Source organism: Phyllostomus discolor, chromosome 4 (assembly GCF_004126475.2).
Source record: "Phyllostomus discolor isolate MPI-MPIP mPhyDis1 chromosome 4, mPhyDis1.pri.v3, whole genome shotgun sequence".
Taxonomy (NCBI): Eukaryota; Metazoa; Chordata; class Mammalia; order Chiroptera; family Phyllostomidae; genus Phyllostomus; species Phyllostomus discolor.
The window spans coordinates 44,722,812-44,748,693 of NC_040906.2; the positions used below are offsets into that span (position 1 = coordinate 44,722,812).

A 25,882-nucleotide genomic window follows, 5' to 3' on the forward strand; every position below is an offset into this window, starting at 1 on the left:
TTTGAACTAACTGATGTCTCCAGATTAGCTGTTACCTGTGTGTTTGTGTGTATGCCCGGAGCATTGCCTTTCCAATGATTCCACACCAAGTTTTAAAGTGTTGTAAGAGAAGAAGAGAATAAAAATTACATTATTGTCTGAAGTTATACTCTAAGATAAGAAAAGGTAATAATCAGGATTGGAATCCTTATAGAAAAGCTTATATTCTATTTTTGAATATCCACAGATGTGTAAAACTTTGCATCTGCTGCACAAGTAATACAACTTCTTTGACTTTTGAAATAACATGATAAAATGATGCCCAAGCTTTGTCCCACAAACCTCCTGTATCCAAATTTTGTAGGTGAAATAAAGAAAAACGTTGACTGGAAAAGCTGGATGTAGAATTATCTCTTGGACGTGTGTTCTGCTCCTGCAGAGTCAGAGCACGAGAAGGGGGCCCTGCCCTCACCTTGTGTCAAGTAACAGTGGAACGGTCTCTCACATATACCCCAGGGCCTTTCAACATGTTGAAGAGGAGAAAAGTTCATCACCACGGTCTCCAGGATGGAATATTCTATGGGTGTCTAACAAGAACCTTCCCTGCTTTACCTTACCCCGGTTCTTGCCTTTCAGTGTAGCCACTTACGAGAGGCCACAGCCATTTACACATTGTCCCAAATGCCCTTAACTACATTAACAGAGATCATATTGGTTTTTAGGCTTCTTTATTTCTTCTTAATCTGTGCATTATGCTCAAAACCATAATGGCAATTGCAAAATTATGGAAGTCCCCCTTCATCTGTGGTTTGCCTGTGGCAGTCTCAGCTACCCATGAAAATCTTAAGTGGAAAATTTAATAAACAATTTGTAAGTTTTAAAGTGCGCACTGATCTGAATAGTGTAATGAAATCTCCAACCAGCCTGCTCTGTCCTGCCCTGGAAATGGATTGCCCCTTTGCCCAGTGTGTCCGTGCTGAGTGTGCCACCTCCACCCTTGTGTCACTTCACAGCTTCAGTTCTCAGATCTGCTGTCTCGGTGTCGCAGTGCTTGTGTTCACCTTGCTTTACTTAATAATGGCAGCAAAGCCATTCACGTAACTATTATTATAGTGTAATCGTTCCACTTCTTATTTTATTGTTCTTAATCTCTTACTGTGCCTAATTTGTAAATTAAACCTTATCACAAGTATGATATATAGGAAAAAAAACCCATTGTATATACGGTTCAGTACTCTGCAGTGGTTTCAGACCTCCGCTGGAGGCTCTAGACTGTATCTTCTGTGGATAAGGTGGGGAGTTACTTTCTATAACATAAGGCAGGGAAGGATTTTTCTAAGCCAAAGATAGTGGTCATAAATGAAAATGTGGATAGATTTGATGGTATGGAAAATGAAAAAGTTAAGTACATCTGAAAATTTTCATGAGCAAAATGAAAGGTGAATTAAATGGAAAAATATTCACAATATATGAGAGGTAGAGTTAATGTGTTTAATACACAAAAAATGCTTCTTAAACTTAATAAGAGAAACAAGCTCCAATTGAAAAAGAAAAAGAGAACAAAGGCCACAAATAGAAATCCACAAATAAAAGCTATGATACATAGTCAACGTGCGAATGAAAACCTGCCCAATCATGTCAGTAATCACCTAAGTGCATTTGAAAATGCTCTGTGCTTGTCAGATTGACTAAGAGTTCTTTCAACAGCTTTCTCAGTGCTGCTGAGGGTGCAGGGAACTAAACATTCTCTCACACTGCTGATAGAAGTATAACAGGTGCAGCTTATCTACGAGTCAGTGTCGATATATAGTAAAGGTGAACCTAGGAAATCTATGTACTTCCCGGAATTTATCCTAAGGGAATAATCATGGATATGCACAAAGATACAGATACAAAAATGTAATCTTTTCCAGTCATATTTAAAATAGTCGAAATGTGGAAAAAAAGACTATCATACCACCACCCCAGGTTCCAGAGGAAATGAAATGGTTTTGCATGGTCCTTGATTCTGTCTAATCAGGAGATGTTTGGAGCAAACAGCTACCCTGGCCTTAGCTTCCCTGGTCTTTCTCGGGGCATCATATGCTAGCAATGAGACTCCGATTCGGTTAAATTATCTCTGTAGAGTGGATATTTTTCTGTTATTAGGACTGGTGTTAAAGATAAGTAGATAATGCATGGAAAGGTATTTATGATATGGAAACTGAAAAAGCAATATACAATTGTATGTACAGTAATCAGATTTTTATAAATGTATAGTCACATTTTCAAAAACCTAGAAAAATATACTCTAAATTAAAAGAATATCTCTTTGGTAGTGGGTTTGAGTGGGCATTATTTTTATTCTATGATATTTCTCAAATTTTCTCTGTTGAACACATTAGTTTTTAACATTTATTAAAATATAATATACGTCTAGAAAAATATGCCTCTTATAAATTCCCAGCTCAATGAATTCCTGCAAACCAACCACCCCTGTGTAACGGGGACCCAACTTCAGACACAGTGCACTGTCAGCTTACTTTGCGCCCACTGTAAGTCATTGCCGACACCTCACCACCACCACCACCTCCAAGGTGGGGACTAGCCTGACTTCTAACCACATGCATTGATTTCACATGGTTTTGTAGTTCATATAAGTAGATGAAATCATACTATTAGTAGTTTTTGGTCTGGCTTCTTCTGCTTGATACCACTGAGATTCATCCATATTGTTGCATGGACTTGTAAATCATTCCTTTTTACTGCTGTATGTATTCTCTTGTGGAAATGAATACTATATGCTATAATATATTCACCCATCTTACTGTTGATGGATATTTGGGCACTTTTCAGTTGGAGTCTATTACTACTAGTGCTTCTATGAAAATTCTGGTGAATGTTGTGCGTTTAGTGAACATAATACATAGTATTTCTGTTGGACATATGAGAATAGAATTGCCGGGTCTTAGACCACGCACACACCCAGCTTTAGTACATACTGCAGTTTTCTGGGGTGGATGTACTAATTTATACTTCACCAGCCATGTTTGGATTTTTGGAGTTCCGCGTCCTCATCAAGCACTTTCTATTTTCTGTCATTTTCATTATAACCATTTTAGTGGGGTAGTGGTATTACATTTTGGTGTTAATTTGCATTCCTCTAATGAGTAATGAGGTTGAGTGCCTTTCCACATGTCTTTTTTTGTCATTTGGATGTTGTTTTGTGTGAATTCAAGGCTTTTGCTCACTTTTAATTGGTTATCTTAGTGATTTGTGTTAGTTTTCATATGTATATATTCTAGATACAGGGCATTGGCTGCCCATGTACATTGTGAATATATCTTCCCTTCTGTGAGTTACTTTTTTAAAATCTCTCGATGTCTTTTGATGAAGAAACATTTAACATATTTCATTTTGTAATATTTCCTGTTATGATTAATACTTTTTGTGCCTATTCCAAAGTCATTAAAATGGTTTTTAATCTTTTTTTAAGGATTCCCTATTTTCTTTGAACCATTTAGATTTGCAGTCCTTCTAGAAATGTTATAGAGTATGAAATGTAGAGATCCAGGTACTTTTTTTCCAATATGGATATTCAACCAACCCATTCCATTTATAGGAATGAGTATCCTAGAAATAAACCCATCTCAATATGGCCAGTTAATATTTTATAAAGGGAACAGGAACATAAAATTAGTGAAAATAGCCTCTTCAGTAAATGTGTTGAGAGATCTGGACAAATACATGCAAAAAAAAAATGAAAGTAGACCACCAACTTACACCATACACCCAAATAAACTCAAGATGGATAAAAGACTTAAATATAAGTCATGACATCATGAAAGTCCTAGAGGAAAACACAGGCAGAAAAATTTTAGATATCCCACACACAGTATTTTCACCAATACATGCTCTATGGCTAGGGATATAAAGGAAAGAATAAACAAATGGGACTACATCAAACTAAAAAGCTTCTGCATGGCTAAACATCAACGAAATGGAAAGAGAATCAACCATATTAGAAAACTATTTGCCAATGTTACCTGGGACAAGGATTTGATCTCCAAAATACATAAAGAACTCACACGACCCACGCCAGGAAGACAAACAATCCAATAAAAAAATGGACAGAGGACCTGAACAGACACCTCGTCAAGGAGGACATACAGAGGGCCCATAGACACATGAAAAAGTTCTCAGCATTACTAGCCATTAGAGAGATGCAAATTAAAACCACAATGAGATACCACTTCAACCGGTCAGAATGGCCATCATTAATAAATCAGCAGACAACAAGCGCTGACAAGGTTGTGGAGAAAAGGGAACCCTAGTGCACTATTGGTGGGAATGCAAACTGGTATAGCCACTGTGGAAAACAGTATGGAATTTCCTCAGAAAACTAAAAATGGAACTGCCTTTCAATCCAGTGATCCCATTGCTGGGACTATACCCTAAGAATCCTGAAACACCAATTCAAAAAACCTTTGCATACCTATGTTCACAGCAGCATTATTTACAATAGTCAAGTGTTGGAAATAGCCTAAGTGCCATTGGTAAATGAGTGGATCAAAAAACTGTGGTACATTTACACAATGGAATACTATGCAGCAGAGAGAAAGAAGAAACCCCTACCTTTTGCAACAGCTTGGATGGAAGTGGAGAGCATTATGTTAAGTGCAATATACCAGGCAGTGAAAGACAAATACCAGATGATCTCACCTTTAAGTGGAACCTACTCAACAAAACAAACAAATGAGCAACATAGACTTGGAGAACCAGAGACTTGGCAATAAAGAACAAACTGACAGCGACAAGAAGGGAGGGGCAAGGAGGGTAACAGGGGAAAGAAAGGGAAGGGGAAGCAAAGGAACAGGACTAGGGACTCAAGGGCACAGACATTGGGGGGACTGACTGTGGGAGTTGGGGGGGGACAGGGTTGGGGAGAGCGATGGGGAAAATGTGGGACAGCTATAACCGAACAATAATTAAAATTTTTAAAAACCTTCAAAAAAGAAAAAAGAGAAAGAAATGAGTATCCTTTCACTGCTATATTATGATCTTTATCATAAATCAGGTGACAGTAAATATATATGCACATATATAGAAAAAATATATATACACACACACTGTGTGTATGTGTGTGTGTGTGTGTGTGGTGTGTCTGGGCTCTCCCTTCTGTTCCACTGTTTGTTTTTTTCTTGGGTCAAAACTGGACTGCTTTAATTGCCAGAGCCTCTTAATAGGCTGTGGTATCTGCTAGTGTAAGTCCTCCAGCTCTGTAGGTATTCAGAATGGCCTTGGCTATTCTTGGCTCTTTGAACTTCTATGTACATTTTTAATTATTTATTGGGGTGACATTTACTAATACAATTATATGGGTTTCAGGTGGACAATTCTATAATACATTGTCTGTACACTGTATTGTGCATATACCACCCCAAGTCAAATGTCCTCCCATCACCATTTGTCCCTTTAACCCCGACTACCCCCCCACCAATCCCCCTTTTCCTCTGGTCATCCCCACACTGTTGTCTGTGTGTATGAGGTTGGTTGATTTGTTGGTTTATTTTTGCTTAATCCTTTCACCTTTTTCACCCAGCCACCCAAACCCCCTCCCCACTGACAGCTCTCTGTTCTTCATCATGCCTCAGTTTCAAAACATAATCCTGCTGGCATTTTGGTTAAGACTGTGTTGAAGCTACAGATTAATTGGTGAAAGTGAACCATTAGTTTTGTAATAAGAAAATAATTTTCTTATTACAAAAGTAATTAAAAAAATAAAATACTCAAACACTACTAGGTTAAACATTTTTGTATCACTTTTGTTTTCCAAAAAGAAGACATATCTGTTAAATTTTCAATGATATATATATTTTTAATTTTTTATCACCATTCATCCCCCATACCCTCTTCCACCTTCACCCACGCCCTCCCTTCTGCAATCACCATATTGTTGTCTGTGTTCATGAGTTCTTTCTCTCTCCTCTCCCACCCCCTTTTTTTGATCCCTTCATACTCCCAACCCTCCAGGGTTGTCAAGGCATATATATATATATATATTTTAGGTGTATTGTATATTCTAGAAGATACAAAAACAACAGTACAATCTACTTATTAGCCCTTTAGTGAACTCATAAGATTCCAAGGGTTGTTCCTTCATGTAAAATTGTGAAGAAAGTACATCATACGGCACTTTCTTGGTTTGGCGCTTCGTTAAAGGCCTCCTGTCCTAAAGCAGTATGTTGTAAGCATAGGATGACCATATGCTGGGACAGTCCTGTCTCACGTCTTCTGAGTGGGCATCCTGTCCATCTGTCTTCCTACACTCAGCATTTGTCCCAGGCAAAAGTTCTCCGATTTGACTTTTATGAATCACACAGTCCATCTATGGGTTTGTTATTTTTACTACAAATTCATGTCAATACATTGTCAAAGAAAACACTTTTCTTTGAGGATGTTATCCCATGTTAAAATGTCTAAAATATTTCTAAATGTCACTTTTTGAAAAATTATTCTTGTTTTCCAAACAGTATTATCAACAAAGTTCCTGGGAAGGGTCAGGAAGAATACCCTATTGTGATGTTTAGAATAAAAACCTTTCTTAACTGGGATAAAAGTGAATTAATAGAGAAGTCACCTACAGTCACTTCAGGGAGGGGGGAAGCCTAAAGGAGGTCACAGCACACCCCATTTATCCCAGGTGGGTGTTGGGAATCAAGTGAAAACTGCTCGGAGGAAGCAGGATGGAGCCAGGGTACAGGAGGAGGAAATTCTGCCTAGTAGAACACGAGAGCCCACTAGCTGCTGAGAATTGAATGCGGGGCTCTAGCTTCCTGAATGCGGTGTGCTTCAGATTGCTCCGTCTTGCCGGTCCTCCAAGACGCCTGTGTCTTGAAATGAGAGAAAAGCCACTCAAGACCTGAGGAGAAGGTTCTTGGGCTGACTGTAGTCTGGGATTGCCGTACAGTATTCTGGGGGTTACAGTCTAATGGGATCCCCAAAGTCCCCAAAGTGCTGGTGCTTCTCTCTGGAATGGAGGGACCAAATCCCCTTTCCAGACCTGGCTGGTGTCAGGGTGAAATGCATTGACCACTGCACAGCTGGCCCCCAGACTGGGGCAGAAATCACTTTCAGATAGCTGTGGTCTTTAGAGAAGCCGTTCCCACCCTGGCTGCCCAGGGAAACCTGGGAGGCTTCCACTCAGAGGCCGTGCTCGGTGCCAGACCAGTCACACCAGAATCTCTAAGGAGGGGTCCCTAGCATCGGTATTTTATGTAAGAACTGTCCCAGCTACATTTAAAATCGTCTTTGACACCAGTCTTCTCTCCCTCTGCCCCTAGTCTTGTTTAACCTATCACCAAGTCTGTTGGTTTTTCTACTCCAGTTTTTCGAATCTCTCCACTTTTTTCTTCTGCTGTGGCCACCGTGCTCCAGGCCCATCTGCCATTTCCTCTTCCTTGGAATCGGTCTCTTCACGAGGCAGTCTCTCTACCATGCAGCACGTGTTTCATCCACTCTGAAGGCCAAGTGATGTTTTTCAGAAATCAAGTCCGAGCACATCCGCCGTCCAACGGAAAACACGTCCACACCTCCCCTGGACCAGCACTTGCAGCTCCGCCCCCACGGGCCCTGGTCTTCTGACCCCTCTCGGTACCTCCGCGCTCCTTCACATCTCGTTTCTCTTGCCTTCTCTGCTCCAGAGGGACCCGGCTTCTGGACCTTTGCACATTTCATCTTTTCCTGGAATGTTCTTTTCTTTATTCCTACTCATCCTTCAGCTCTTAGTTCAGACCTGGCCTTCCAGGCTGCCTTGCCCAGGGCAGCCCCTGTTGAAGGTGTTTCTTTTCGGTAGGACCCTGTTACAGGTGCGTTCGATCCTTGTCAGAGGAGTAAGATATTGACATCCTATCAATCTAATTGCAAGTGAATGTAATCAATTTAAAAGCTCAGCTCTAATGTATTTATATATTTGAACTTTTAGCAAGTCTGTGTTGTCAAACCAGAAATCTGTGAAAACAATGTATGCATTTAGAAAGACTAGAAATAAACAATAAAATGTGCTTGACTTTGAATGGTAGGAACATAGAAGATTTTCCCCTAATTCTTTTCTGCTCTTTGTATTTTCTAAAATCTCTAGAACATATTACCTTTATAAAGAGTAGAATTCAGTCGATATAAAAATGTGTCTGGATGGCATATGTAGAGTGTGTGACTTGAAATTAGACTGTTAACATGGTCTCTTTCATTTAACTACACTTCCCCACATACCATAAGCCAGCAAACACCGTTCTTGTTCATAAACTTAAGATGACCTGAGATTTCAATGAACTGAGAACAGTACTTGCTTGATGGATGGATCTCACTTGTGTGGAGCAATCTATCGAATTATTCAAGTTCCCTTCCGCCAAGCAGAAGGTGCTTGGCAGTTGTTACCTCAGGGAGCCAGGAGAGCTCGTTCTTGCTTCACACAGGGACTCAGCTGACATCCTGCAGGAGTGGCTCTCGGGCCTGTCTGCAGAGGAGGGCGGTTAAGGTTTCTGTGGAGGAACGCAGCTGTCACACCTGCCCTTGCCCAGGTCCTCCTGCTCGGGTGTGATTTTGAGTTGTCTCGTCCTTGTTCTGCGGTCCCCTGCCGCACCGCTGTGCCAGCTGGAGCAGAGGGTGAGTGGGATCCAGCCTTTGACTGCATAGTCCAGTGGACGGACGTGGTTCTTGCTTATAGCTGCTGGTGTACCGTGTACACGTTGTGGTGGAACACTGAGACCTCAGTGTTAAAATCAATATTTGTTTAAGGCCAAAGCCTAAACCAGCAGTGAAAACAACTTTTAAGATAGAGAAATAGAAATTGTATTATATTTGTGTTTAAATATTATTTATCTCTTTGAGATAATAATTTTGAGGTAACAAAGCTGGTCTTTTTACTTTGTGTTTGTGTGTGCTAATGTTTTATTCATTTATTCTGCCCTCTGATGTATAGATTATTTATCTGCTCTGCTCATGATAGATACAGGGATTGTTTCTGGGTTGAGAGGTGAATGTGAACATTCTTATCCATGTCTCCTGGCACAGTTGTTGAAGAGTTTACATGGATAAGTGCCTGGGAATACAACTTCTGGGTCATGGAATTCTTTTTTCAGTTTTATTGAGAAATAATAGACTTACATCACTGTATAAGTTTAAGGCATACAGCATGATAGTTTAATTTACATAATTATTAAATAATTATTACAATAGGTTCAGCTAACCTCCATTATCTCATGTAGATACAATATAAAGAAGGGAAAGAACTTCAACTGAATTAATTGTAGCTATTATTTTACTTTGCCAAAGGTTGGTGGAACACCTTTTATGTGTTGGACATCTGTCTGCTTTTGGATCTACAATAATGAATGAGAATAAAATAACCTTGTTTTATTTACAGTTGTGTAACTCGAATGCCCCAGACTATTTACCTATTACTGGTATATTACCTAATTCAAAATAGTTCAAACTTCTTCCCTACTTGATGCAAGAATTCCATTATTTTGTCAGCTTGCCCTCTTGCATACTTTTTTGAATGCCTGAGCTACTCCAAGCCATTTGTTATTTGACATCCTAACCAGCTGCCTGGTTCTGGGCCACTGCATCATTCTTTTGTGTTTGAGTGACATCTTCAGCCTCTTGCTGCTGCTTCCCATGTGTGGCCTTAACCCTGGGTGCCCTTCCAGACTCACACACAATTCCCCACAGTAATGGGGAGCTCAGCTGTGACATTTGCAGGACCTCATTCACAGCTTCAAGATTTGAAGAAAAAGAAAATACAAGTGGACAACTCCATCATTGTTAGGAGATGAGGTGGTTCTCCGAGTTCAGAGGCCAAAGCCCTCCACAGGCATTTTCTGTTATGCAGTTTGCTCTGCCCAGGTTCGTCTCCGTGTTTCAGGGATCCACCTACTTTCCCTCCAAGGGAATGTTGAGAACAAGTCTCTCATGTCTGGATCACAAGTCACCTGAGCCCCAGGCCCAGTGACAGTCAGTCACAGGCTCATCCCTCTAAGCGTCTATTTTCTGCCCCTATGAATCTTTTTAGGGTGACAGTGGAAAAATCTTTTCCTTTGTGGTATTCCTGCATTCATCAACAGACATAGAGTCTGTACCTTTAGGTCCCAAGAAAATTCAGAACAACATCAGTACTTTCCCCAAAGTCGAGTTTATTAATTGGAAATGGTCCCAAATAGGAGGCTGGCTGTACAGTGTGGTCCAGTTTGAGCTTCAGATCTCAGGCTGTTCTTCTTTCTAAGGTGAGAGGCATTCATGTCCTTACTGGCTTCCAGTCTCCACCTAGCTCCCTTGGTTAAGTGCTTGAACAAGAAAACACACTCACCTCCCAGTATCTAACAAAAACTTTAGGGACAATACAATTTAAATCAACTTACAGGAAAACAAAAACAATTGTGAAAGGAAAGATAATTTGCAGCATTGTCATTGTGCTGCAGTGAAAACAACCTTTTATAGGATTATGAAAAGCAGATTAGGCTCCTTGGAGCCATATTATTTCCAGAAGACCTTCACATTTCCACTTATTTGAACAATCCTCTAAGATGTCCTCCCTAAAACAAAAGAGCAGTGTGCCCCTCAAACTGAATTCAAATATTTTTCTCAAGAGAAACAAACACTCTGCTAGAAGCATTAAAATATCAGTCTCTCTTATTCATCAATTAGTGTCAAAATCTCCTGGGATTCACCTCAGGGCAAATCACCCTGCAACAAACTATTTCACTAGAACTCAGCAGGGTGTCAGTAGGTGATGAGGAAAAAAAAAATCTGAGACAAATCAACTCCTACTAAAATCAAACCAAGCAATAAATGTCAGTCCAATATGATAAAACTATCATGCTGTAGAAGTACGCTGAGGGTACTTCGGGGACTGTGATACAGGAATTCTCCAGAGTCACTCCCAAATAGGAACAGCCGTACAGCCGTGGTTGCTGCTTCTTGTTTACTTGAAGCTCTTTATTTTTTGAAGTTCTTTATTGTATTCATTTCTTTAGGCACCATAGGACAAAGGATAGGATGTATATATAGTCAGCATTTAATTGAAACAAATATAGCTTCGTATACCTGGATTCTGTTAGAAAATAAATAATGAAACATACAAACTGTATTTGAGGGTAACAATGTTGTTTTTAGCCTGATACCCAAGAACTCATTTTTTTACCTTCCTTTAAAGTAGGAGTTTATGAGTCAGAACCACACATAGATTGGCAACATAATTAAGTGGGCAAGAATCAGTGTCAGAGTGTGTTTTCTTCTCTCTGTGTTTTTGTAACTAGATTAATAAATTGGGACTTGGTGGACCCCCACCCCCACCCCCAGGCATCACTTCCTCTCTAGAGTGCCCCCTGAATGTGGTGTTGGAGCCTTGTGGAATCATCTTGGAGAGTAACTCTGGGAGGAAGTAAAATAGGGATAAAGATTATGAAGGGTGCTGGTATACTAAAGAGGGTTTTTTTTGTTATTGTTTTTTAAGATTTTATTTATTTTTAGAGTGAGGGGAAGGGAGGAAGAAAGAGAGGGAGAGAAACATCAGTGTGTGGTTGCCTCTCGCACATTCCCTACTGGGGACCTGGCCTGCAACCCAGGCATGTGCCCTGACTGGGAATCAAACCCCTGACCCTTTGGCTCACAGGCCCACACTCAATCCACTGAGCCATAGCAGCTGGGGCTTAAAGAGGTTTTTACAGGACAGTTATAGAATAGCCATTCGTTTCATATTAAAGGTTTGTTTCTAACTACTTCAAATAATGTATATTTAAATAAATCTAAAGTATGCTTTATTTCTAGACAAATATCAGTCAGAAAAGCACAGGTAAGCAGGCCTTATCTTTTATAAGATAATATTAAAAGGTCATTTTTTAAATAATTCAAATTTAAAAAGGAGTGTCACGATGTGTGTCCCGTGAACCACTGTGTGTCAGTTGGCACTACCTCCAAGGGGGTCAGTTTCAGACCAGAGCGTCATTGGTCCTCAGCTGGGTGAGGAACCGTGGTTGCTTGAGGTGAAGTATAACACCCAGACTTCAGCAGTGCAGGGCGAGGTGTCTGACCCAGCCTTGCGAGGTTAGAAGTTACAGTTTTCCTTATGTTTTACCATGAACTCGTTTTCTAGGTAGGGCATGATGTCTTAACAATGAGCTCTTTTAAAGATTATCTCTTTGCTTATCAGTATGTTCAGTGAGTTCTTAAGATAGATTTTAATACTTTATAAGAGAGGACACAAAGTAATATGTTTGAACATAACTTTTATAGGGCACTGATATTTTCTAAAGTTTTATTAAAAAATGTTTTTGTGACCCCTCCCCCCCATAATAATATGGATTCAGGGAACAAAAGCAAAAGTATTGATGTATGTGCAGTTCAAACAACATTTCATTTATAACTCAGCTACAGGAATTGCTTAAAGCCTATTTATGTATAGTTTGAATAGATTTTTAAAGAAGAAAACTGCCTTTGTGGAGAGGTAAAAGGCATGGATTCTTTTTGGAAAATTTTGTGAAAGAGAGTTCCTTAAAATGGTGGCATCAGTGTAAAGAAATTATGGGGCAAATAGGTTTTACATGTAAAAATGAGCAGTTTTCTTACAACTTTCTGATGGTTGTGACTTGTTCTGTGGTGTAATGCAGCGGGCACTTTGCAATATGGAGTGCGCGTGTAAATAAGGAATTCTTTACGGTATACTGTATGCACGGAATTCAATCTTCACAATCATGCCATGTGCTATGATTCATTTCCTGAATTTACACATTCGACGGGTGAACACTCCAAATACAGACTTGTCTCCACCAGCTCCTTCCTTTCTATGGACTCCAGTGCTGACTCGGATCAATAGAACTGCCCGAGCCAATGCTTCTCATCTTCCCGAGTTTTCCTGAAGGCAGAACTCCCTCACAAGCCACGATCCGATCCGTTGTTTATCAGAGTCTTTCCTCACTCCTGTCACGCTACCGCCCCTCTCAGCCACTTCTTCCTCATGCAGTTCTTGCCAGTTATTCCCTGACTCGTGTACTCCTCTTTCTTCTATGACAGTGTGTCCTTTTCCTTGTTCTGGTTGAAAACCAAAAACATTGCAATAATTACCCTAATAAGTATGAAAATGCTGGTAAGACCAGCATTACTAAAGTGAGGAAATTACATATGTTAATGTAAAACTGACCAAAATAAAAACCCAGGCTGCTGAGGTTCTCGAGGCACTGAGCAGTCTCGTTTAAAATCTTCACTTAAATTATAATCTATCACTCTACCCTTATCTAAATAAATGAAAAAGTTCACTACTTAAAAGTAAATAAAATTATATCTTAGTTTAATTTTTTCTATATTTCAAATACTAGTTTTCCACATATTGTATTTCTGTTATTTTGTATTTCATATGTTCTGTATTTCCACCTCATCAAAGGTTAAATTGATGTTTCTGGGCTAATCTGGAAACCTAAATAAATTTGTTTCACTACATCTGTAAGAAAATATGTTCCAATTCCCACTGACTGATGTGTAAAGGGGCTTTTGAAACACAACCAAATCTAAGTTGCAGTCACACTGTGCTTCAGTCTTTGTTATTTACTCTCCCCACAGGTGACGGCATGAATCTGTTTTCAGGTGCCCATCTTTGTGTTGATAAGCACATTTTTTCACAGTTCTCGGTTCAGAACATCATTTAGTCCTTCCTTTCTTCACTACATAATTGAATGTCTATTATGTAAAATGTGCTGTTTTAGGCCTAAAGGACATCCAGAAATGAGGTTATGGCCCTCACAAAGTTCCCGCTGTATTGGAGAACATAAACCAGACGGCCGCACAAATGCATGTAAAACGCACTGTTAATGATTGTGATGCAGGGAGGTCATACAGCACTGTTCCAGCAGGTAGCCAGAGGTCTGCCTCGTCTCCAGGCTCAGACTGGTTGTCTGGAGAGAGCAGTGCTCCAGCTAAGGTCTCAGGGGTGGGCAAGTTAAGAGAGGAAAGGACTTGAGAAGTGAGGGGCGAGGGGCAAAGATGGAGTGGAAAGTGCTTTCAGTGGAGGGAACACATGTTTAAAGACTGCATTTGCTCAGTTAGTGACTCTTGATGACTGTTTCCACGAGTGACCACCGCATAGCTGGGAGACTTTTGGCCTACCAGGGGTGTCCAACCTGCAGCCTGCAGGCCGCATGCAGCCCTGGGTGGCTGTGTATGGGGCCCAACACAGCATTGTAAATTTACTTAAAACCTTCGTTTTTGCTAATCAGTTTTCATTAGTGTTTGTGTATTTGATATGCAGCCCAAGGCAACTAACTCTTCTTCTAGTGTGGCCCAGAGATGCCAAAAATTTGGACACCCAAAGCATACCATGAAAATTTATTGTAATCCTACAAGGAGATAAAAAGGTACCTATTTCACAGGCAGTTGTACCCGTCTTTTTCAGGTATGAAGTACTATTTAAGCCCTGACAACTACCCTGAAGATGGAATTATGAATATGGCAACTTTCCTGCGGGGCTTTGAAGACAAGAGGATAAAACCCGACAGGCCTGAGGACCAGTTCAGTAAAGAGAAAAAGAAAATTTTGTTCTCCTTCTGTGAGGTGTGCAACATCCAGCTGAACTCTGCAGCCCAGGCCCAGGTCCACTACAACGGCAAATCCCACCGTAGACGAGTCAAACAGCTGAGTGATGGGCAGCCTCAGCCCCCGGCGCAGGGTGGAGGGCCGCTGCTGGCCAGCCCCAGCTCCAACGCCAGCACAGGTAGGCAGGAGCGCCTTGGGCTCTGTTTGCTGCTGGGGCAAAAGCTTCTGTTCTAGAAAACAAGGGCTTGAGGGCAAAACTTACCTTTCAGCTTAAAGCCTACACGGAGATAACATGTATTCTTTTCCCTACAGGTAATATCCAAGAGCTCTTTGTTACTTTCAGTATAGATTTATTATATATATATATATATATATATATATATATATATATTACATTAGCCACAAATACACACACACACACACACACACACACTCTTTGTGTATTGGATCATGGGCTCTGCTCCGTGTCCCCAGAGGATGTGAACAATGCTTAAAATATTTTGAATGTGTTCAAAATGGATCAGTGGTATCAGTTTTTCCCCTTCTCCGTAAAATTAGGCTTTGTTGGGTTTTCTTTGTCTGCTTTTATTGGATAGCATAGTACTCGACAGTATATAAAAAGCTGCAGCTCTATTTATAAAGTCCCATGATGCAAGGAAGGAGCATTAATCTTGTGTGTTAGATTTGCTACATTCTTCTAGAGAGTTGCCAGCCACAGCTGTTTCTGTGCAGGCGGTTCCTGCAATAGGAACAAACATTGTCAAAACTGACAAGGCTTACGTCTGAGGTCCGGCACCACCACAAGCACTTTCCCTCGCCTCTTGCCTCTCACCCTTTCCTGTGAGCTGTGTGCAGCAGAAGCTCAGGGATTTTCCCTTTCCTGCATCTGCCCTGAATTCTGAGTCTTATCCTTGGTCAGCACCTCCTCCTCCACATCGCTGGTCACTGGGTGTCTTCACTGTGATCTGATTAAAGGAAAATGTGAAATTTACTATGATTTATGGTGAAGATGCCTACAAAAAGTGGACCTCCTACCCAGGTTTACCTGGGAGGTCAAGATAAATGTCCTCCTAAATGTGGGGGAAGAGCTTCAAATTCCACACTAGCAAGTGTCTGCTCTGGTGATGAGGCTTCAGCCTGAAGTGAGATGGTGCAGAATAGCCATTTGTTGGAATTTCACTCAGTGCTGTTACATAGTTTTTGGTTTTGTGAAGTTATGACATGATCCTTACTAAGGTCCAGTATAAATTATTTGTATGTGTGCTATAGATAATTTTTTCTATATTTCAAGTTAACCTAACTATTTTTTACCAATTTAATTCCATTAAATTATTTTCCCAATGGCTACTTATCTACTTATCATACTGCGCAAGACTTAGGAGAGCTTACAGGATATAAGATGCATGCTTATTAAAATATTGAAAAATCACTGTTTTCCTGTTGCATTTATGTATTGTAATTATAAGAACTCTTATAATTATAATATGTATATATTTAGGTAATTATAAGAACCCTTATCATTATAATACATTAACATTAATGTATCTGTAGTTTTCATATTAAAATAATTATTTATGTATTAAACTATAGTTGGTATTAGATTAAAACTGATTACAGTCTTATGTTTAAATCAGAGAGCAAATAACCCTGAGCACAGGTTCAAATTACATCTAGCTAGGTTAACCTATAGCTTCTGATTAGTAATATTAGTAGCTAGCATTCATTGAGCACTTTCTAATGTTCTGGTCCTAAGAACTACAGAGGAATTTCCTCATTGAATCCTCTCATCGACCCTGAGGTAGGTGCTACGGTTATCCATTGTTCACAGACCAGGCACGGAGAGATGCAGTCCTTTGTCCAGCTCCGTGCAGCACGGAAATGGCAAGCCCACGTCCCAGCCATGTTTGATGAAGAGTAAAGCCGGCATTCTTCCTCACTCGTTGGCCGTGGTTTCCCACTGTGCAGTGGCACTCAGATTAAAGTTGGACCTATGTGCTGTCATACAGTCGTCGTGGTCATGAATAGCTGCTTTCACAGCAAACTATTTCACTTTGATATTTCTTGAAAACAGAAATGCAAATCTCCAATTCATTAATTTCTCTATTCTCCCATGCTAGTGCTAATGAAATTAGCTGGCTGATATCAAATTTAGCAAAGATATAAGCAAATAATTATGCATATATTCTATAAGTAAAACATGGCCCATCATGTAGGATAGCACAATATATTAATATATAGAAAAATGGGTAAGAAAAGGTGACAGATTTTCAAGTCTGTATTTTAGGCATAAAGGACAATTTTCATAATTGAAAATACAGTCAATGATCCATTCGCAGAAGACTTGGGTTTAGCATGTGATGAAGGCAGTTCAGTTAACCTCTGAAAGTGATTAGCATTAATCATTGCATCTGAAAAAAAGTAGATATAATAATATCTCCTTTTAGAATTAAAATTAGACACATATGTATGTACAAAGATGGCTATAAGATGATTTATAATTCCAAAACATTAGATGTATTCTGAATGTCCAATAGGAAAAAAGTGAAACATCTAACAGTGCACTTCTAAGTTGAGTGACAGAAACTAGTCGTTGAAGTGTATTTCTGAGGGAGACCTAATGACGGGGGACTGTCCGTGGCACCGTGCCGGGTGAAACAGCGGGAGCTTGATGAACCTACCTGAGTGTTGCTGTGTGTGCACACGCATGTTCTACTGTTTGGAGTCTTGGTAAGAAGCAAGCCTGACATGGTTTTATTTTTCAGTCACTTTCTCCAGTTGTGATCTATCACATATCTGTTTCCTTCTGGGTAGTAGTTCCCTTCACACCTTCTGTGCCCATAACTTCTCACTTTAGTGTATTCAGAGGGACTCTGATCTAGAAGATTCTATTCTATGTATAAAAACTTTCATGTCGTCACCAAATGAAGGTTTGATGAGATAGACCCTGGAGTTTAGAGTGTAGGGTGGGGCACAGTGGCTGTTGGCCACTCCCTCCCCCCCCCACCCCGCCCTTGAGTCAGGGTGCTGAGGACCGAGGAGGAATGGTGGTGGGGGGGGGGGGTGTCTCTTCCTTACAGCCTTGGCAAGGTTGCCATGCTCTTCTTGGTAAAGGAGCGCTCTTCTGGTTGTCTCTGTGGGTGACAGGTGCTCCTCACAGACCTGGGGCTCCCTCAGAGACTGGGGAGCCCCTGAGATTTAGCTGCGTCTCCCAGCTCACCCCAGTTGGTCATGAAAGACCCCATTTCCTAACTGCATGTAGCTCTTTTTCACACATCGTGGCAGTCCTGGCAAGATTGTTTCCTCTCATCTCATCTACATACCAACTGCTAGGGCTTGAGGGCACACACAGAATCCATCTGACAACTGTCATTCCTCTTGAAAACCCAGAGGTGCTGGGGCCCAGGTAGGGAGAGGTGGAGTGGGGTCGGTGGAGGGGCTCCTCCACGTTTCTGTTCTCTGCTGAGGTGGCACGGGGACAACAAAGCAGGCACCCAATTAGGGAACCAAATGCCAGTCTCCCTTTTACACCAATTGCTTGGCTGTGGGGGGTGTTTATGGGATGAACTGTGTCCCCCACACCCCCCAAAAATATGTTAGACTCCTAATCCTCAGCACTGCAGAATGTAACCTTATTTGGAGATAGATCTTTTACAGAGGAAATTAATTTAAAATGAGGTCATTAGGGCTGAGTTGACCCTAATCCAGTGTGACAGATGTCCTTATAAGAAGGGGAGATTTAGACATAGACACAGACACACACAGAGTGGAGACGAGGTGAACAGACACAGGGACAAGAGGGCTGTCTACACACCTCAGAGAGAGGCCTGGGACTGACTCTTCCCTCAGAGTCCTCAGAAGGAGCCAGCCCTGCCCCGCCTTGTTTTCAGGCTGCTTCCCCTCCAGAACTGGGGAGTAAATGTCTGTTGTTAAGCCACCCAGTTTTTGGTGCTTTGTTACGACAGCCTGAACAGACTAATAGAGGAAGGAAAATAGTAGCCCGTCTCCTCCCCAAAGGAGAAACGATGAGGTAGCAGAGGTAACTTTCCCGAGAATTGTTCATTTCAGCCTACCCTCCTCTCTGTCAGACTTCTACAGTGCTCAGGTGGGCAGGGGTGGGGGTGGGCTTCAGACGCTGGTGATTGAGACTTGAACCATTTCTCTGAGTGACTGACTGACAGCTAACCACTGGCAATTCTTCCACGACACTTAAAATTCAGGGTGTTTACAGATCTTTTAGATCTCAGCTTCTGGAAGAACAGGAGGGTTCTCAAAGCGAACCTAAAACCATTCTGTGTGTGTCTGTGTGTCTCTCAATGTACCAATATAATTTTTTTCCTGAGAGATTCATGACATGCAGCAGCCAGATCCCCTTTTCCCCTTCCCAGCACTGTCCCCAGCCAAGTATTGCAAGAATACTCTGGGCTGCAGACAGGAGAATCAGCAGGGAAGCAAAGAGACCTTACATAACTTGGCCTGCATGGGAAGGATCCCGCTCCCTTTCCCCATCCAGTCGCAAGGGCTGGGTGGAAACTACACGTGGCTTCAGACAAGGTAGTTGCATACTTCTGTCCCTCAAAGAGTCTGCCAAGAGAGTAAGACCCTGGTGTTCCTGGCCCCAAGGGTGGGCAGATGGCCCCAAGGCAGTCTCCTGGTTTTCTGTGGGCTTCATGAGCCCGGAGGCTGCCGGGTGGAATTGGAAACTGCAGAGTGGCATCTGAGAGGGGCAGGGAAGCAGCCTCTCCGTGGTCTGGATTGGAGCCATGGCAAGAGAATGATTCCAGCACACTGTGAGCATAGTGCAGGCCTACCTGAAGTGCCCTCATAGTCGGGGACAAGGACACACTCCACGGTACCAGCGTGAGTCAATAACCAAACACCAGACAGAAATAAAAATCTCTCAGGAGATGCCTATGTGCAGAAACGACAACCATTTCAGTTTGTACACCCTCCTACATGAGCCTTGGCACCACTTAAACCCATAAGCACCCTTGGCACCTAACCCCAAATCTTGAGCAGCTCCAGGGAAAGAGGTACTCTGCACCGCCTTCTCGAGAGCAAGTTCCTGTCACCACGTAGTGTGGGGTTTGTGCGAGACAAAGGAATTTATTATTAGTAGGTGCACCTTTAAAGATTTTTTTGGCTAAAGGAAGTTTTTAAATAGAAGAATGATAAAAGAAGGAGTCTTGGAGTGTTAAGAAGGAAGAAAAACAATAGAAGGAAAAATATCAGTGCATACAATGAACTATATTGGTTGGGATACTCCAGAGAAACAGAATCAATAGGTTGTGTATGTATAGGTGTGTGTACATACATATATATAATAAAAATGTTTAGTATAAGTAACTGGCTCACAATTGCAGAGGATGCCAAGTCCCAAGATCTGTAGTCAGAAAGCGAGAGGCTCGCGGGAGCTGATACTGCAGTTCCAGCCAGAAGGCTGGCAGCCTAGAGGCCCAGGAAAGGCAGGAAAAAGCTGATGTCCCAGGTCAGAGACAGCCAGGAAGGAAGAATTCCTTCTTGTTCAAGAGATGGTCAGCCTTCTGTCATACGCAGACCTGCAGCTGACTGATGAGGCTCACCCACGCTAGGGAGAACAATCTGCTTTAGTCTATAGATTTAAATGTGAAATTCATCCAAATTCAAACCGACAGAAACCCACAATAATGTTCGATCAAACATTGGGGCACCCTGTGGCCCATCAAGTTGACACATAAAATTAATTCTTCCACTGTCCTTTATCTTATGTTTTATAAATCATACTTGATGATGGAAAGAAACATTATAACCATATGATACTCAAGACAATATTTAAAAGTGGAGAAATTAAAGGGACCTAAATAGAAGTAAGTCTTCTGTACTTCATTTGGAGTACCTAAATGGTGATACCAGTAGATTTTCATAAATATGTTTATTTTAATGCCCCAGAGCAACCACATTCTAGAGACTATAAAAAGAGGTACAATCTAAAAGAATATGAATAAATCAAGATGGAGTCTTAAAATAATGTTTCTGTAACCCACAGGATGATGAGAAAGAGAAACATAGAAATGAGAACCAGAGGAAACAAATGGAAAACAAGTAAGACAACAGTAGACCTAAGCACTAACATATTAACAATTACCCTAAATGTAAATGGTCTGAAAATGCCAATCAAAAGACAGGGACTTTTCAGAGCAGATTAATAAAAATTACCCAACTCTATCCTGACAACAAGAAATCACTTTACATGTCATGACACAGGGAGACTGAAAATATGGAAAAGAATATGCCATGCAAACAGTAATTAAAAAATAAGAGCATCTACACTAATATCTGATAAGATAAACTTCAGGCAAAGAAAATTACTAGAGACGAAGAGAGAGATTACAGTATGATAAAAGGTTCAGCCCACCAGGAAGTCAAAGTGATCCTAAATCTTTATGCACCAAACAACAGAGTCACAAAATACATGAAGCCGAACAGATAGAGCTGAAAGAAGAAATAGATAAATCCACAATTGTAGTTGAAGACTTCAACACCCCGCTCTCCACAACTGGTAGGATCACTAGACGGGAAATCAGCAAGGATATAGAAAATCTGAACACCACAACCAAAAAGATCTAACTAATGTGTATACCCAACAATAGGAAAAGGCATATTGTTTTCAAGTGTCCATGGAATATTCATCAAGAAAGAACATTTTCTGGGCCATAAGACAAACTTTAACAGATTTAAAAGAGTTTTAATCATACACAGTATATTCTCTGACCATAATAAAACTAGAAATCATAATAGAAAATCAATGGGAAAATTAAGCAACATCTCTCTTTTTTTCATATATATAAGTTACTTTATTGTTGTTCAATGACAGTTGTCTGCATTTTCTCCCCACCACTCAGCAACATATCTCTTAAGTAATCCATGAGTCAAGGAGTCAAAGGAAATAATCCATGACTCAGAGGAAATAAGAAACACATAGAACTGGATGAAAATGGGAAAACAACATATCAAAATATGTGGGATATAATAAAACAGTGCTAAGAGAGAAACTTACAGCACTAAGTGAGAAAAGTTCTCCAATAAATAAGCCCCTACCTTAAGAAGCTAGGAAAAGGAGAGAAAAAATGAAAGGAGTTTTGCTTGCTCAAATCCAGTTTCCAGCAAGCAAAACTGGAAACACCTGAGTAAGTTTGGTAGATTGCATTCACGGCAACAGCCGATTGTAACATTCTTCTATAGTTTTACAGAATGTTACCATCAGTGGGAGCTGGATGGTGTTCAAGGAAACTCTATTACTTTGTCCAACTACATGTAAATTTCTAATTGTCTCAATAGAATTTTTAGGTAAAAGGTCATAAGAAATGTAACCACCTAAAATGCCCAGTCATCTAGTAGCATTATCAGAGAAGGTAATGAGCAAAAATTGGGAGGTTTGGCTTTTTAAAAATGATCAAATGTCTACTTTTAAGAGGTTACTAAACTACAATCTCTTGTTTTAAGACATGTCAAGAGAACATAGGTATACAATAGTGACATATCTCCATATAAGCTAGGTGTGGCACAGAGAAAGGAATGGTTAACTTCACAGAGGCCAGGGCAGGCTTCCTAGAGGAGAAGTTATTTGAGGTGAATATTCAAACGTAAGTTTCAAGTTATTCAAGGAAAAACAACATTCCAGGCAAAGGGGACATCAAAGCAAATGCATATAGTAATAAATTATTATGCAATGATAAATTACTATGTAATAATAGTTTATTATTACTGGAGTGACATGTTATTGGGCTAAAGGGGAGGAGATCCCTCTGGCGAAGTCGAAAGCAGCTGGGACAGAAAGAGTCTTCCTCGTCCCATGAGAGCAGATACATAGGAAAGAACACTGCTGCCCAAACATGCATACAAAAAAGTAAGGGACAGCTGCGGGAGTTTAGGGGTCTCCTAAGTTCTCTTTCTGTTGTACTCTGGCTTATGTCAGCCTGCAGCCTCCGCATCAGATCCAGACATCCCAGCTTAGGTGCGGTTTCGCCAGGACACCACATGAGTGCACAGAGGTTGTTTTCTGTGACCACGTAAAACTTTGAAGTCCAGATGAAATGGACCACATTTATTCTGTGTGCATGGTGGGTAGTGACCCTCATCCTGCCCTCTGCTGTCAGAGGTTGAGACCTATTCTTTATCCTGGCTGCCTACAGCTGTAAAATTTCCCATCCCATTCACCCTTTTATTCTCTGAGGTGGGTCTGGACTTTAAGAACTTAAAGCAATTGGTGTGTGAGTGACCCAGTGGTTCTCACATTTTACCTTGCATCAGAATCACCTGAAAATGTGTTAAAATGCAGATTTCTGGGCCCCATCCCCAGAGTTTCTGATTCAGTGGGCCTGGAGCAGAATCTGAAAACTTGCATTTCTAGCAGGTTCCTGGATGATGAAGAAGCTCTTGTTCCAAAATCACTCTTTGAGAACACCAATCTGACACATTAAGGAGGATTCATACCCAGAAAAGGAGCTTCTTACCTTAAATAAATCTGTAATTGGAAAATGGTCAGAAAAAAGAAAGGTGGCCTTCTTGTGTTCTTGTCATCTCCTGGGGCATTCACTGGCCATGGACACAGAGGAGTGTTGTCATGGACATAGAGTAATGTAGCAGCCCAACCTCATCCACCAATCCTCACTCCTAACCCTAAGCTTTATAAGCAACGTTTTACCTTCTATAGCACCATGAAAACAGTGAAGGCGGACTGAAAGCCTGTGGTTAAGTGGACAAATAGGGCCTTACCTTGTGGCAGGTATTATGCAAAGAGAACCCCTCATTTGAATACTCATAATGGATTTATGAGGAAGGTATTATTACTATTCCACACAGTGTGGGTGAGGAATAAAGAGGTTAGATAACAGCTGGACTTGGAATAAGGTAGCCTAATTCTGTGGCCTGATTCCTCACCACTCTGTTACTGCCTTTCATCCAGGGATAGAGGTTGGGCTGAACAGCAGGTACCTAGTTTGTGCTTAGCGTTTACTGCTCGGACAGAGCACTGCTGTGGAAGTTGAATCAGAAAACAGAGGACATAAGTTCTCTCTCTGGATACAGCCTATTTATGCAGTAAGGCCCACTTTCGCTGTGTAGCGGTAACTGATACTCTGATAACCTCCCCCTTCTAATCAGGAGGTAAATCACCAAATAGAGTAATAAATGTTAACTTTGCATTTTATTCTCATTGTGTCCTCAAGGAGCATTTGTGCCTGTCATGGAGAACCAAGTTGCCCCGAGGATTCTGATGGGGAGGATTGCTTGTATGCTGGGGCTATTGGGATCCACGTTTCCTCAGAATGGGAAGGAATTCTCCCTTAGGAGGTGACCTCTGATCCCTTGGCACTAGTTTGGCACAAAAAATATTACTTAAAACTATGAAACATCATGCTCAGAGTATGGAGGTTCTGCTGAATGGGGGTAAAGGAGACACATATGTACTTGATTTTGAGGAGCACTGGAGGTACAGGTTATTATGAAATTACTGAAATAATGACTTCAGTCCTCACAACCCAAAAAGATAGGTATAATTTTCCTTATAATGTGAATAAGGACACTGAGAATTAGAGAGATTTTGAGACTTTTCTAAGGCCGCACATAGTTTCAAAGTCTAAGATCTGTCTTGCACTCTACATTACCTCTTATGACCCCTCACAACTTTTTAATACATATTTTTCACAAAGTAAAAATGAAGAGAGTTGGTGACTATTTCCTAGTTATCTAATGTTTGTTTTTCCCAATTGCACACTAACTAAAATGCACATTTTCTTTCTCACTTTCAATTAATTCCAGAAGAATTTCAAATCACACTTAAGGTTAAGCTTTTAAGACTGAACAGGATTTAGTGAAGGAAAGACAGCAGAGAAACGTGATTCAAGGGGAGTAGTGGGAATGTTTAAATCTTTAATTGAGAAAAAGCTTGGCATGTCTAAAAACCTGAGATTTGACTGAAACTGAGTGAGAGAATTAGAACAACTAATGGGAAGGTAGAAGACATTAGAAATTTTTTTAAATAATGCTTTATTTTAATCATAATTCTATGGGTCAGAGATTGGGGCTGGTCTCAGCTAGGTATTTCTCGTCCTGGATCACTAGAGGTCACCCAGGTAGCCAGGACATTGACTGGGCTGTATGGCCTAAAGTGGCCTCACACATCATCTGTTAATTGGTGCTGCCTGTATGCTGGGTCATGGTTGGCAGTAGACTCTGTCTCTGAGTTGCTCAGACTGGGCCTTGTCACGCAGAAGTCAGAGAGCACCACTGCAAGACAGCAGGAGCAGTCTGCCTTGTCTGGGTCAGACTAGTCACAAAACCAATCCACATTCTGATGATGGAAAAACATACTCTGCATCTTGATATGAGAAGTGACACCTTTTATTTTGCCTTGGGAATTTTGAACTGAACTTGAGTAGATTTTAAGTTGAAGACACTTTGGGGACAGGAGGAAGAAAGTAAGGATGATAAAACCAGAGGATTTGGGAGCAAGAAGTAGAGCTAAAGGTTTGGAGGAGGAGATGGAGATCAAGATTGGAATATGGGTTGTCAGTTGGAGTGTAGTGTGGAGTGTTCTCTTCTTTGTTGCCATATCTGCATTTCTCTTTGATGCTTCCAGGATCCTCAGCTGTTTATTTTACCTCTCCCCTCTAATGAACTCTTATTTTTATTCCTATTCTACACTAAAGAAACAGCTTATAGCATCAGAGCACTGTAGTAGATATTGTGAATATTAAAATATGTGTATGAACTTTTAAATACATAGACCATTTTTCCCCACTGCATCTTATATGTATTTAAAATATAAAATTTATCAGATCAAAGATGACAGTGAAGAAGGTGGATGTTACACTCACCTCCTCCCAGGACTAAACTGGAATTACAACTCAAATACAGAGCAAGCAACCTGAATAACTAATTGAAGACTAGCTGAAGACAAGTCTTCTGACTTTATAGAAAAAACTACATCGAGACTGTTAGGAAGGGTGGAGATGCAAAAAGGGCTGGCCACACTGCAAAAGGGCTGGTCCTGCCCCATTGGTTGGCAGCTCCCACAGAGGTAATTCAGCTGCAGGGATTCCCCCTGAGAAGTGTGGGGTCTCAACCTCAAGCCAGGTTCCCTAGTCCAGAGCACCAGAGCAGGGAAGACGCACCCACATAACATCTGGCCGTGAAAATCAGCAGGGAAAGACGACTCTGCTGGAGACACAGATGCCCTCTTAAAGGGCCAGCTGACAAAATCTCCTTGGAAGCCATTCATCCTGAGCTCTGGTGGAGAGAGGGAGAGAGGATGGAGTAGACTAGAGTCTTATGAGGAGAGTCTGGGATTTGTGGCTCTGGGGAGACA

General features: G+C 41.0%; 1 protein-coding gene across 3 annotated transcripts in view; it reads left to right on the top strand.

The window, feature by feature from the left end:
* ZNF385B (zinc finger protein 385B) overlaps positions 1-25,882 on the top strand; it is a 364,705-nt gene that overhangs the window by 70,866 nt on the left and 267,957 nt on the right. For all 3 annotated transcript variants that reach the window (XM_028510982.2, XM_036023228.1, XM_036023229.1), the window contains exon 2: positions 14,399-14,716. In XM_028510982.2, the coding sequence (XP_028366783.1) occupies positions 14,401-14,716 (316 nt within the window). In that variant the 5' untranslated portion in view covers positions 14,399-14,400. The remainder of the gene's footprint in view (positions 1-14,398; positions 14,717-25,882) is intronic.